At 36.4% G+C, this 15,269-nt stretch overlaps 1 protein-coding gene across 7 annotated transcripts in view; it reads right to left on the reverse strand.

Moving 5' to 3' along the window:
• LOC150094164 (tight junction protein ZO-3-like) overlaps positions 1 to 15,269 on the reverse strand; it is a 528,478-nt gene that overhangs the window by 230,001 nt on the left and 283,208 nt on the right. For all 7 annotated transcript variants that reach the window (XM_090411771.1, XM_090411769.1, XM_090411767.1 and 4 more), the window contains exon 14: positions 12,495 to 12,543. In XM_090411771.1, the coding sequence (XP_090267897.1) occupies positions 12,495 to 12,543 (49 nt within the window). The remainder of the gene's footprint in view (positions 1 to 12,494; positions 12,544 to 15,269) is intronic.

Consider the following 15,269-nt stretch of genomic DNA (forward strand, 5'->3'; position numbering starts at 1 on the left):
TTTTTAAGATCAGTCTACCATGGGCATTTTTCCTTTTACTTGCAACATATTGAAAAAACTGTTTGGGATTCTCTTTAGCCTGCATGGCCAATTTCCTTTCGTAATCTGCTTTTGCTTTTCTTACCACCCTTGTTACCATCCAGGCCTGAGCTTTATACTGTTCCTGCACCTGATGGTCACCCTTCTCCTTAAATTCCCTCCACAATTGTTTCTTTTTTTGCAGCTCAAGCTTAATAGTGTTATTCATCCATTTAACCCCTACTTGATTTATTATTCGGACTCTTGGTATACAGTCAACCATTGCCTCCTGCAAACAGTTCTTAACCACCTCCCATGCACTATCAACATCCAGCCCTTGCAGTTTTACATGCCATGGCATTGAGCCAAGCACACACCTAAGCTTGTCATACTTACCAGCCCGGTAATTCCACATGTACCCTGTCTTAATTGTAAATTCCACTCCTTTAGCCACCTCCCAAGTCATGACCTTATGGTCACTCTCACCAATTGGTGGCAACATGGTCATGTTCGTTACAGCTACAGTCTCAGTTGCAATTAGTAGGTCCAGCACTCTCTGCCCCCTGGTATTTTCCAATACATGTTGCCGTAGATAGTTGTCCCTTAATAACTGCATAAAATCCAATTCCTTCCTCCCATGTGCCCTCTCCTCTTTCCAGTCAATGTTACCATAATTGAAATCACCCATAATAATTACCCTCCTTCCACTCATTTCTTCTATTTGCTTATGCATACTATCCCCACCATCCACTCCATCACCCGGTCTATAGCAGCACCCAATTGTATATTTTGTTCTGCTAGATTCTATCTCACACCAAACAGCCTCAAATGTGCTTTTTTCCCCATCCTGCAGTTCAACTTTTATACTCCTTGGCTGAAGCTCATCAGCTATCATCAATAACACTCCTCCCCCCTTTTTATTCACCCTGTCACTCCTGAACACGCTATACCCATCGCATTCAATCCCACTAGCTTTATCATCTTCTGTCAGCCATGTTTCACTAATACCGACAACCTGTGGCCTGGGAGTGCCAACCATGGCCAAAAACTCTTCCTTCTTGTTCCTAATACTCCTGGCATTAGTGTACATGAATCGCAGAAGCCCATTTGTCCCATCCCTACTTTGTTGCCTTATACTAACTATCCCATTCTGATTTGTTGTCCGTCGTACTCGCCCGGGCATAATATACTCATTCATACACTTAACTGCCCCCCCTAAAGTCTGCATATCTACTCCCCCCCTCTTAATAAATCTAGTTTCCCTGAGTCTGTAAGTATACAGTATACATTGTTAATTTCTTTAAGTATTACCATCATGGTTAACCAACATATAAGCCTTTCCACCAGAAGTGCTCTCTATATTCCCTGGATTATGATTCTAATACGTATACTATTTTGTTCATCTTACCTTCACACCAAACAGCTTCAAAATCTTCACTACTGTTTTCCACTTCTGCTCTTAAAGGACATAATTCCTTTGCTATCATTAACAGCACTCCTCCTCTCTTCACTTTCCTATCCTTTCAGAAATTCTATATCCTTTCATTTCCAGTCCTAACAGTATATCATCCTCAGATGACTTTCATTTACATCAGTTATCTTTGGGCATACTGAATTGATCAGTGCTACAAACTCAGTCCCTTTATTCCTGATACTCTTTACACTGATATACAAACATAACAATTCACCACTCCTTGCAGGCCATCCCATCGACACAATCATTCTGTACTCTAGCTGCTATAGTATGCCTCTTCCCTCAATCTGACCATTCCCATTTCCCTGATCCTGATTCTCAGTTCCATTCCATCCCACTTATTCCCATCTCTCTCTCTCTGACCCTTACCCATGTTACTTCCATCTGGACCCTATGTACTCATAGCAAACATCAGGTGCTCCAAACGGCCAATGCCAAACCCATTCAAATGTAGTCCATTATTATTATTTTTTATATGGGTACTTCATGGAGTCAAAAGACTCATTGTGGGAGACCCATTCTATCCATTAACATAGTATCTATGTGATACATCTCCTTAAAGCTATTCACTGTTGTGGCACTCACAACCACCTCTGGCAATCTATTCTACTCATTTACCACTCTCCAAGTAAAGAACCTAGTCCACACACCCCTTACTAACCACACTCTTAGACACAAACTCTTTGTTTTTCCCCTACTCCCAATGTATTGAAAAATTTCTTCTATGTCAATCTTATAGAATCCCTTAATTAACTTATAAGTTTCTATCATATCCCCATTTCTTCACCTGTCAGCTAAACTCTGCACCCAACATACCCTCAGTCTATTTGCATAGGAAACATTCCACAGACCTATGACTAGTTTAGTTACTTATATCTGAATCTTCTCCACCACCTCCTGATTCCCACAAAATGCAGGTGACCAAATCACTAGTGGACACTATTTTAGTACTTTAGACTTAGCTTTGTTGTTTCTGTTTCAGCCCTACTTACCGTGTGTAGTGCCTTCATGCACATACCACATATCAATTTGTTCTTTGTTCCCTGAAGATGATAGTTTGACTTTGTTGGAATATCGGAAGCATTAATTAAAAGTGTTTTTTTTTCTAATTAATATACAGTATACATTGTTAATTTCCTTAAGTATTACCATCATGGTTAACCAACATATAAGCCTTTCCACCAGAAGTGCTCTCTATATTCCCTGGATTATGATTACTTTCAGTGTAGTCAACATGTGGCTGAATCATAGCCTTATAAAGAGGGATAATAACCTTCCTATCTTTACTTGTCAATGTGAGCTATTTTGCCAACTCTTGCAATATGTCCTCTGAATTTCAGATCTCTATTCACCATCAATCCCCAGATCCCTAGCCTTATCAATTTCCTGTAAACTAGTATCATTAATACGATATGAAGTGTGTAATCTTTTCATCCCGAAGTGCATTACCTTACATTTTCCATTTCTGATAACCACTGTGTCCTTTGCCCACACTGCCAATTGATTTAAATTGTCCTGTATGATATCTACATCACTTTTATCAACTATTGCCCTCCCTAGTTTTGCATCATTGGCAAACAACTGAATATCCCCTTTCAAATCTTCTGTTATATCATTAATGTACAAATTAAAGAGTAGTGGTCCTAGTACAGAGCTCAGGAACACTCTACTCCACTAGTGACCTTCATTCACCTTGATTCCACTCCACCACACATCACCCTCTGATGTCTGTCTATCAGTCACTGCCTACCTATGCCACTGGCCTCATATCCATTCCCATTTGCTCCAACTTATGTAATATTTTTTCCATGTAGTATTCTTCAAATGCCTTTGCAAAGTCTAGCAGTATCATGGTGTAACCATTTCCTTTATCTGGTTCTGCTGTCACCTTATTATAAAGTGTGAATAAATTACTGAGGCAGGACCTACATTTTACAAAGCCATTTGTCCCCCCCCCCCCCCCAATAGAGTATCATATTCCTATCCATCCATTGTTGGATTTTACCTTTAACCAACTTTTCCATTACTTTAATCACCACTCCAGAGATACTAATTGGTCTGTAATTTGTTACTTCTGTCTTGGAGCCACTTTTATGTAATGGAACTATCTTACCCTCTTTCCTCCCTTGGAACCTTGCCAGAACTGAGGAGGTTTAGATTAAGCAACTTTGTCAGAAGCACTGCCAATTCACTTGTATGTTCTCGTAGCACATGAGATGAAATACCATCTAGGCACACATTGTTGTATTCACATTTGTATTTTTTAGTATACTGAGTACCTCCAGTTCATCTACTTTTCCAAAATACTGGAAGTATTAATTAAAAAGTTTTTCTAATTAATACAGAGTATATGTTGTTCATTTCCTTAAATAATACCATTGCAGAGAGCAATAATTGTGAAATATTTAGACAAACCAGTTAGGCAAGGAAGGTGATCGTAATGGAGATTTTAATTATAGGGATGTGGATTGGATGGAAGAGATAGTGAATTTAGGCATCATGTGATGGAAGCAACCTGAGGTTTTCAAGATGTGACTGAGAACAAGGTATCAACACTGCCTCCTGTTGGTGACAGTGATCATTTGGAAGGTAGTCAAATAGGAAAAGGTCCTTGTCAAAAAAGGCGTGTGTGTGTGTGTGTGTGTGTGTGTGTGTGTGTGTGTGTGTGTGTGTGTGTGTGTGTGTGTGTGTGTGTGTGTGTGTGTGTGTGTGGAATTATATGATGGGTGATTATGAGAAGCTCAACTGTAGTCAACTAGAATTAACACATAGGCTGATGAGCAATGCAGAAAACATGTTGACAGCATATGGGAAATGATAAGGCAATATCTGACACAAACAATGTATAACTGCATACTAATCCAGACCCAGTTATGTGAATAAATTGAGTAAGGAGTGAAATGAATGAATCATGAACTCAAGAAAGAAGTGTAGGAAAAGAAAATGTTATGGAGGAGGTACAAGACAATTTGTAGCGAACAGATGCATGAAGAATATAAACTGCGCGCGAGAAAGGTGAGAAAGATAAAGTAGAATATGAGAGGAGATTGGCCAGTTAGATCAAAGATAGTCCAAAGGAATTCTTCTGCTATACAGTAAGCAAGTGGAAGCATATAAATCAAAGATGCCAAGAAATTATATTCTTGGTTTCATCCTTTATCCAAGTGTAAGCAAACAAAGTTTGCTCATGAAGTTACTTCATGACAGGGCAACTCATATATAGAGGCTAATGACTTCACATCCATTGCCTTAACATAGCATAATGCAGCACACATACCTTTACAGACATGTATAATTATGCATTATGGGAAGGGCCACAACCCAGACTGGTTTCAACTTTTACTGAGGTCTCATCAGTGAGAGCCAGACCCAGAAGTGATACCAAGGTCGAAGTAATGCAGAAGTCATATTTATGTGAAGTCATTAGCCTCTAGTCATGAAGTAATTACCAGCTTCATGTGCAAACTTTGTTTACTTACACTTGGATAAAGGATGAAACCAAGAATATAATTTCTTGGCATCTTTAATTTATAATATAAGCAAGTAAAAAAACTTTCAACATATATATCTCTAATCCACAGTATTTTAATAATAAAGTGTGACACCATTTGTTGCTCGTATATGGAACTATGACTTCTGCATTACTTGAACCTTGGTATCAGTTCAGGGTCTGGCTCCCACTGATGACAGCTTGGATTTTGGCAAGATAAGTACTTAGGTTTTTTTTTTCATTTGTTTTTCACTTTGATTTTATTTTACTGGTGCTAGTGGTGGTTTTGCCACCCTCCCAGCACTTTTTTTTAAAGTAAATATTAAGATTGCTGGTATATCTGAATTACAGGATTACATTGGCAGTATCATGGCCACCATTTTATAATAGCTCAAATAGAGCATTTACTGGTGGCATAGAATTATTTCTATATCACAGGATTATTTAATTCTCAGTCTTATTGCTGAAAGTTCCCCCCCCCCCCTCTTACAATCAAATGCAGAGGTTTCAATCTTTTTCCCCACCTGAAATAATGGTACCTATTTCTCCAATGTTGTGAACTCTAGGAATTGAAATTCCAGAATGTGAAGAAGCGACGTATGTGACTAGCGTTTTAAAAGAGTTAGTTGGTGCTAGTAAGATTTATTCTTTCAACCCCCATATGGTGAAGGGAAATATTTAATTGTAGTTAAAGATGTGGAAACAAGGGACAAACTATTACATGGTTTTACTTTTGAAGCCAGCACAGTTATTCCTGTAATGTGGGAAGGTAGGTTAAAACAGTAAAAATTGAAATATTTCCAATGAAATATATAGAAAACAGTAATGAAATTCACATTCTTGTTTGCACTTTGTACTGCTCATGAATGGGCTGATCACCTTTTTCTTTATATTCCTCCACAATGTTTTTTCCCCCTTTTTTTGCAACTCTTGTATGCAAGTGTATACTTGCATATAAGTATACACTTGTATGCAAGTATCCCTACTCATCCATTTAATCTCCTCTTGGTTTATCCTCCTGACTATGGTTATGCAGTTTGATACTGCTTCTCTCAAACAATCACTGACCACTTCTTCTGTACTACTGATTTTCTTACCTTGTAGCTTCTCAAGTCATGGCACTACTACAAGATGTCTCCTGAAATGGGTCATAATTACCAGCTTTATAATCAATCATAAATCCTTTCTTAACAGAGAATTCCACATGTTTAGCAACCTCCCAGTAAAAGACTGTATGGTCATTAGTCTCCCCAGTTGGAGGCAGTGTGTCTACCTTAGTTACAGATATATTTTTCAATGCTATTACCAGATATAGCACTCTCAAATGCCTGGTCCTCTGCATTACATGCTGTTTCAGGTAATTTTCCCTTAACAACTGTATAAATTCCACTTTCATCTTGCCATTCCCCTTTTCTTTCCTCTCTATGTCCCCATAGTTGAAGTCTCCTATAATAATTGCTCGGCTTGCACTCATTGTGCTAATCTGCCATGTGTCGCATCTACATCTTCCTATAGGCCTTCTGGTCTATAGCAGCAACCAACAATATATTTCTTACACTGGATATCCTCAACTGAGTCCAGAACTAAAAAATCCTGTTTAATGTCTAATTTGGTTGGCTGGCTGAAGTTCTTTAGCAATAAAGAACTTCAGCCATAAAGCAGGGTATTGCTGAAGTTCATTCAGCAATACCCTGCTTCTGTCCTATTCACTCTTTCCTCTCTGAAAATACAATAAACTTTGCATTCTATCCCTGTAACTATATCATATTCTGTCAATCAGGTCTCTATGATGCCTATAATTTTTGGCCAAGTTGAGCTGACCAATGCCAAAAACTTCTCTCCTTTATTTCTGATATTTCTGACATGCATTTCAACATCCCTTTGGACAAGGAAAATTGCTGTACAAGCTTCCACCAGACAAATCCTTGAGGATGGAACCCAAGTTTCCTGAACTCGTAAACCCAGTATCTCGGGAAGAGGTACAAATAGCCTTAAAACTTACCAAGAATGGCAAAGCTGCAGGAGTGGATGGTATACTCCCTGAGTTCCTAAAACATCTTGGTCAACATGGCCAAACATGGTTGGCTGCCCTTTTCTCAGAAATCATCATGACTGGTAAACTACCAAAGCTATGACAGGAAGCTAAAATAATTGCCGTGCCCAAACCAGGGAAAGATCCAAATGATGTGAAAAACCTGTGACCTATCTCCTTGCTTTGCACCACCTTTCAGCTCTTTGAAAGAATTCTCCTTAAAAGAATTTCACCATTCATCGAAAGAGCACTCCCTACTGAACAAGCTGTCTTCAGGTCAGGAAGAAGTTGCTGTGACCAGGTCCTGGCCCTGACAACTCAAATTGAAGCAAGCTTCCAGAAGAACTTCATCTGTTTATGACACTGTCTGGATCAGGGGCCTCCTCCTAAAACTAGGAAATATTATAAAGTGTGAAAAAACTTACAACTTTTTGATTCTATTCTTTCCAACAGAAAGATCCGGGTCCATATTGGCAGAAAAAAGAGCAGGCTTAGATTCCTTCACAACGGTCTTCCTCAGGCTCTGTGTTATCCCCTATACTTTTTAACATTTACGTGTATGATCTACCTCATACCAGATCAAGCAAGTATATGTATGCCGATGACCTAGCGATCTTACATCAATCCACCTCCTTTACCAACCTAGAATCAACCTTGAATACAGACCTGAACACCCTGGAAGAGTACTTCAAGCAGTTTACTTGAAGCCAAATCCAATGAAAACAGTGTCCTCAGTATTCCACCTGTACAATGCAGAGGCGAATCGATAACTCAACCTTTCTTTCTGTGGAAAAATGGTAGAACACGAGCAATAATGAGTGGATGATTGGTGAAATTCTGAATCTGATTGCTAAAAGAAGAAAAATGAAACTAAAAGTCACAAAGGAAAACTCAACAGAAAACAGGAATACCTGCAGTTTAATTAAAAAGGAAATAAATTCAAAATGTAAAAAACAAAAAAAAAGAATATCTTGAAGAAAAAGCCAAGCATTGTGAAGAAGGCCAATAAAAAGGAATTATTATTGTAAGAGTTTTGAGATTAGGAAGAGCAGCAAGCTTATTAACTTCATAAAAGCTTCCTATTCTGTTTCCATGTAGATAGAGGATTTGTATCTGAGGAAGATCCGTTACAATCTCTTCTATTTTGGATATCTGATTAAAGCTAAGATCAAGCCAAGAAATATCATCAGGTTTTGCAATCAACTGTTCCACAAGTTCTTCTCACAATCCTTCAAGTATAGTGAGAGCATTGTTCTGCAATGACTCATGTTTGACTAGTCTATATGATGTTTCTAAGGAAACGCCAAGAGAAGAACAGAAAAAGTTTACCATTTGTTGCAAAACTAACAAAGTGATTACAAACTTTCTGCATTTGCAGAACAATGCTCTCACTACACCTGAAGGATTATGAGAACTTGTAGAACAGTTGATTGCAAATTGCAAAAACTGATATTTCTTGACTTGATCTTAGCTTCAATCAGATATCCAAGATAGAAGAGATTGTAACATATCTTCCTCAGATACAAATCCTCTATCTACATGGAAACAGAATAGGAAGCTAATTAAATTAAGGGGATAAAAATCCCTCATAATGTAAGGTAGTATTACATCTCCTAGGAGCTGTGTTTTACATTATGAGAAAATATCAAGGATAGTAAGGGATCTTGCTCCACCTTTGCTTTGAGTTGCCTTGGTGTTGTATTACCAGGTGTTCACTTACACTTGGATTCGCTGATAGTTCTTCGGCATGAAACTCTTAGATCATAGTTTTCGATCTCAGAGTTTTGCATACCGTAAAATAATAAGGGATTTTTATCCCCTTAAAAATAGCCATTTGGCTTTTTATCTTAGAATAGGAAGCTTTTATGAAGGTATTATTATTATGTAACAGCTCCAGGGAGTCCAAAGACTCATTGAGGGAGGGCACCTACTCTACATCTCTCTGTCTACACCCACCTTCATCATATACACCAATGGCATCTACCCCCGACCACCACCACTAGTATTTTCACAGACAATCACAAACATCCATGCCCATAGCAGGATTCGAACCCACAGCCTTTTGGCTGGAGAGCAGATATGCTAACCACTCGGCCAACGGAGTAAAAAACATGATTTAAAGACTATTTTCAGAACAATAAAAGAAATATCTAAAACATATGTTCCTAAAACAATCACACTGTCAAAATGGAAAAATAAATTACAGGAAACAAAGATAAATAAAGAAAATATGGTACAACTATTTCACTGCAAACTTTAGAAACTGTAACACAAACCATGTACCAGAACTTAACTCAAGTTCCACAGAACCACCAAAAATTCTTGATGAAGAAATACATATAGCACTCCATGAAATGATGAGAAAGCTACTGGTTTGATAATATTCCAAAAGAATTATGGAAAGAAGATGGAGAAAGAATTATAAATTACTTAAGAAAACTATTTAACAAAATAATTATTGAAGAGAAATTCACTAAAGATTGGAAGATATCAAAATTAATTCCATCGCATAAAATCCATCCATCCATCCATCAGTGGCTCATACAGGCACTTAAGTACCCATGGCCTTCCCAGTATCCTTGGATTTCTTAACTATAATACGAGATAAGGTGATTCCTTCTTGCCTCTAAGCATTCTTGTCTGTAAATTGCATGTGTTCTACTGGGCGGTTTGCCTGTTCTGAGGGATGAAAAACCAGGGTTTCCAGGAGGAAAAAACCCTCTACCTTCGTATGAGACCGGCTAACTCACCTTTAGTCAAAAGAGACCAGATAAAGATTCCTCATGTCATGGATGGGAATCAAACCCAGGTCTTTCCAACCAAAGGGCTTTGTCTATACCGAGTGTGCTATGGAGGCTCTCCATTTCATAAAAAGGGTGATAAAAGATTATGCATTAACTATAAGCCTATCTCTCTACTTAATCATGTTTACAAGATTTTCATCCATATTATACAAAACTGAATTAAATCTATTGTGAAGAAATCTTAGAAGAAGAGGAACAAATGGGCTTCAGAAGTGGCAGAGGAATAGTTGATGCAATTTTTGTAAAAAAGGCACTAGCAGATCTTACAATAGAAAACAATTCTATTCTTTATTTCTCTGTTTCATCGATTTAAACAGGCTTTCAATACAAAAGAGAGAAAATACATGATCAAATTCTTTGAAAACACTAACACAGATCCCTATATTATTAATCTCATTAAGCAATATTATCAAGACACAAAAGCAATAGTGAAATTTAATAAATGCAAACAGAAGAAATACATATTGTAAAAAGAGTTATGCAAAGTAGTCCACTTTCACCATACTTATTTAATATATATATTAGTAATGTTGTCGGGGAAGCTCTAGAAGAATGTACTGGCCTCTCAGTAAATGGAACCAACATCATCCATATGAAATATGTGGATGATATAGTCCTACTTAACTAATAGCAAAGAAGATATGACATCCATGATCAGCAAAATAAACCAAATTAGTAATAAATATAATGAGAATAAATTTCACTAAAACTAAAATAATGACAATAGCAAAAGAAAAGAAACTAGTTAACATTGATATTGATAATAAATATATTGAACAAGTAACAGTTTATCTATTTGGGATCATCATCACTGAAGATCTAAATTATACGAAAACAATAAATCATAGAATAGATTTAGGCTGGTCTGTAATAGGAAAGCTAAATAAAATTTGAAATAATAATAATAAAATAAGTAAACAGCTGAAACTAAAAATATACAACTCAGTGGTACTGCTTGTGGTCCCCTACAGATCTGAAAGTTGGATAACAAAGAAAAAAGAAGAAATAAAATTACAAGCATTTGAATCCAAATGCTTACGAAAAAATGGACTGAGAAAAAGACCAATCAAATAGTGAGGAATGAACTAAATTATAAAGAACTAATATTAGACAAACTAAAAGAGGTTAAAATGGTATGGGCATGTAAACAGAATGAATCAACAGAGGTTATGTTGTATCAAAACCACCAAACGGACAAGGGGCAGACTAAGGATAAGGTGGATTACTAATATCAAGAAAGCTGCTAAGATTAACAGCCTCCAAAGATCTTTCAAGAAAGACTTTATTAAGAGAAGAGTGGAGAAGATGGACTCATGAAGTACTCAACCCATCTTGACGGAAGAGAAACAATCAATAGGATGATAGTAGCATTGGACATGGGAGATGGATACACAGTAGTCTACTTAGACTTTGCAAAGGCCTTTTGATAGATTACTGCATGAAAAGTTGATAGTCAGACTAGAGCAGATGGAGTTGAATATTAGACTAGTGCATTGGATTGAAGACTGGTTGTCTGATAGGTACCAACAAGTTGTGTATGGGGGAGCAATATCCCAGAAGAGGAAAGTTACCAGTGGTGTGCCTTAGCACATTGCTGTTTATCCTGCATGTTGATATTGGGGAAGATTTAGATGGGGATATTCAGTTATTTGCAGATGATGCAAAGTTAGGACAAACTATGAGCAGTAGAAGAGATGTGGTCTTACAAGGAGACTTGAAAAGATTAAATGAATGGGAAGAGCAGTGGGGATGCTAGTTCAATGTTGCAAAATGTAAGGTTTTAAAATTTGGGAAACAAAGATGGGATGTAGAATTTACATTTGATGGAGGATATATTTTTGGAGGTGGAGGAAATAAGCAATCTTGGGATGTTAGTGGATAAGGATCTGAAATTTAGAGGACATATTGCCAAAATTGTAAGGGCAACACAACAAATTTTGGGAATTATGTAGAGAACATTGACTTGTAGAAGTAAGGAGATTCTTGTTCCATTGTACAAGACTCTGATTAGGTCATATACAGACTACTGTGCACAGATTTGGTCACGTGGTTTTCAAAAAGATGAAGAGATGTTGGAGAGCATCCAGAAGCCAAAATAGTTTCTGATCTCCAGAATGTTGAATATGAAGAAAGGTTGAGACAATGCAATTTCCAAAGCCAAGTGGATAGGAGGAAGAGGGGATGATATAGAGACGTACAAGTTAGTACATGGTTGTGTATAGGATTAATGCTGAAAGGTTTTTCTTCAAATGGTGGGAGATTGGGGAGGGGGATGAGAACAAGAGGTCATCCCTGGAGGCTATATATAGAGGGTGTGAGCAGGGGAATAAGAAGCAGGTTTTTGCATGGAGAGTTGTGAATAATTGGAGAGCATGGTGTCTATAGAGAATTTGAATGTGTTTAAGGCATGGTATGATGAGCTGTGTGTGTATGACAAAAGGGACCTTCTAGATGACTGTGACTACATGGGTTCTTGGGAAATAATAATAATGATAATATTCTTAATATAAAAGAAATGAGAAAAGAAATGAACTAGAGAACCCAAAATAAATCAAGATGATTTACATTATATCAAAATGCTATATCTCTAATAACTTCTACAAAAGAAAAACAAATTATTTATAGCACACTGTACATTTCAAATCATTTATATTAAATAGATAAAAATAAATGTACCTAACATAAAAGGAGTCTCCTTTTTGATTGGCCACTATTTCATCATATTCTAGGTTGGAAAATAAAGAATAAAGGCATTACATTCCATTTACATAATATAAAAGAATTTGGAATTTGCATATTAACTTCAGATGTTCACTAAGAAAAAACAGAAAAATAATAAACAAAATTTAAATTGCATGGCAAAATAATTTCAAGTATACATTTTATTATTACTGTGTGGAATATATCTTTGTAAACCACTGCCATATGAAATCAAGATTATCTCCACCCAGTATATTATGGTGACGATATGGTGAAAAACGTTACCCTATAATAATTCCACTTACAGGCTGGAAACCTATAGCACTCATTTATTGTCATGGATGTGAAGAACACTGCTCTAAAAACTAAACATAGACCTTTTACAAACCAACTTCAGCAGTCCATTAAAGAGGGCAATGGTCTCACATCACCTAGACTTTCAATAATATCAATACCACAGTAGTATTTAACCTGATGGTTAAATACTATCCACTCAGCCAACCAGGTCAGCAAAATCAATGTTTGAAGCAAAAATGACGAGGGGAAAAAATTAATAATAAAATTAAAGATCAAGATATAGATGTATTTTGAGTACTTCAGAAGAGAGAAATTTCTAAGCTGATCAAAACAACTCTGATATTTCTGAGTGTGACCAGACATACTGGTTTGGATATTAGTAGAATTATAGGTGAAGCAACTAACTGTGAAGTTAGTAAATGTGCAACTCATATGCCAGTAGGTACCTTCATAGCACAGTTGGAAGAAAACGTGACAATGTATCCATCAACTGGAAAAGAGCCGAGATCAATTCTTATCATAATGAGAGTGATCTTTACATGGACTTTTTCAACTGAAGTGATCTCCTGTGATGAGTCACTCCATGGAGGTGTTATGTAAGAAGTTTGTTTGCCTGTGGCATGTCTAGCAATTTTGAGGAAGAAAAATCCTTCCTGTTACCTCCATACGAACCCAGCTAACTCTCTTTAAAATGAAAGAGCTGATTTATAATATTTGTTTGGAAGAAAATTCTTACTAAGAAGCTAGAAATAAAATAGAATTTGTGTTGAAAAAATTATTATTATTATTCAGGCCTCCATGGAGTCAAGAGACTCATCGTGGGAAGCCCTTCTTAGGAAACACAAAGTCTATTATACCACTCCTTGAACTCATTGACCATTCTTGCTCTCACCACTCTCTCAGGCAATGCATTCTATGGTTCAGAAATAAATGAAATGAAATAAGAGAATATTAGAGCATTTGTAAAACATACTATGTACATTAACAAAAGATTGGAAATTATGAATTGATGTTTATACTACTTTTAAAACTTCTGGTAAAAGCATGACAACTGAATGAAAGCAATTCAGGAGCAATACCAAAAAAATATAGGGTGCAGATGGAAGATTTTAAAATTGAATACTGATAATACTGATTCTGAAAACAAGGGATTTACAGTGGGTGGTATAACCTGAACTTAATATTTTCTTTCATTATTCCAGCTTCTTTTTTTTTGCGTTAGGGTTCATTAGCCTATTGTGGCCAAGTAACTTGGCTTCTTTGAACCAAATTCAACACTGTTTATGTCTAATAAACTATATGTATGTGCCTGTGCTCTTTTGGTAAGTTTGCTTGTTTTGTGGGATGAAAAAAAGTTTCTAGGAGGGAAAACAATGCCACCCAGGCATGGTTTTCCCCTCCTAGAAACCAGGTCTTTTCAACCAAAGGGCACTGTCAATAACACCTGCACTGTAGAAGCTTCCTTAATTATTTAGAACTAATTGCTAATGCATATAAATAAAATCAACAAAATGTGTCTGAAAGCACAACTGTTGATTCAAAATCTTCAATAAATTCTGAAATTAAAGATTTCCAATCTACTTTCAGTGTAATGATGGAAGTAAATATCTGCATCTGAATTTATAACATTTGAATATCTATAAACTTATTACAAATAAAAAAAAAATGGTATATATAGATGCTTTAAAAATATATTCATCAATTTTCTTACTTAATACAAAAATGATATACAAGGTATAAAATAAAAGATAAAATAAACTTGCTTAATAAAATTATATATGAAAAATGCTTTAGTGCGAAATATGACAAGCTAAATTTTGAGCAATGGTTATACTGAAATACTTCCATATAATATTTGCAGAATTTTAGAATGTTTTCAGCATTACCAGATACAATAACCAATCAGCATTTAGCAGATGCCTGTGTTGTCTTTTAGCAACTTCTATGGTGCTGAATCAGTAGAAGAAAGACATATAGGTTCATAAATTAAAGATACCAAGAAATTATATACTTGGTTTAATCCCTTATCCAAGTGTAAGCAAACAAAGTTTGTACCAGAAGTATTTTCAGGACTGGGGCAACTAGTGGTAAAGGTGGTATGACTTCACATCACTGGTCTTAGTATCCCATAATGCAAAGCACATCTCCTTGCGAACATGTATAATGCTATGCATTATGGGAAGGATCACTACCCAGACCGGTTTCGATCTTTATCCAACAATCTATAGGTTCAATTCTAGCTACTGAAGAACTAGAAGAATCGTTTTCATAATTTTCCAATTTAGTTGATCTTTGGTATACATAAGTATATAATTTTTTTCCTACAGAAGCAGCTCTGGTTTTTTAATCATGTGAATCAGAAAAGTCAACTGCAGAATTTGCACAGTAATACAGATTAGGAATAGAACACGAGATGCCAACAGCTGTCTGTGGCATTTGCATCATCCTCATCGA

This window comes from Typopeltis vanoorti, chromosome 22, assembly GCF_054136105.1.
Source record: "Typopeltis vanoorti isolate ZY-2024b chromosome 22, IOZ_Tvanoo_1.0, whole genome shotgun sequence".
NCBI classification, from domain to species: Eukaryota; Metazoa; Arthropoda; class Arachnida; order Uropygi; family Thelyphonidae; genus Typopeltis; species Typopeltis vanoorti.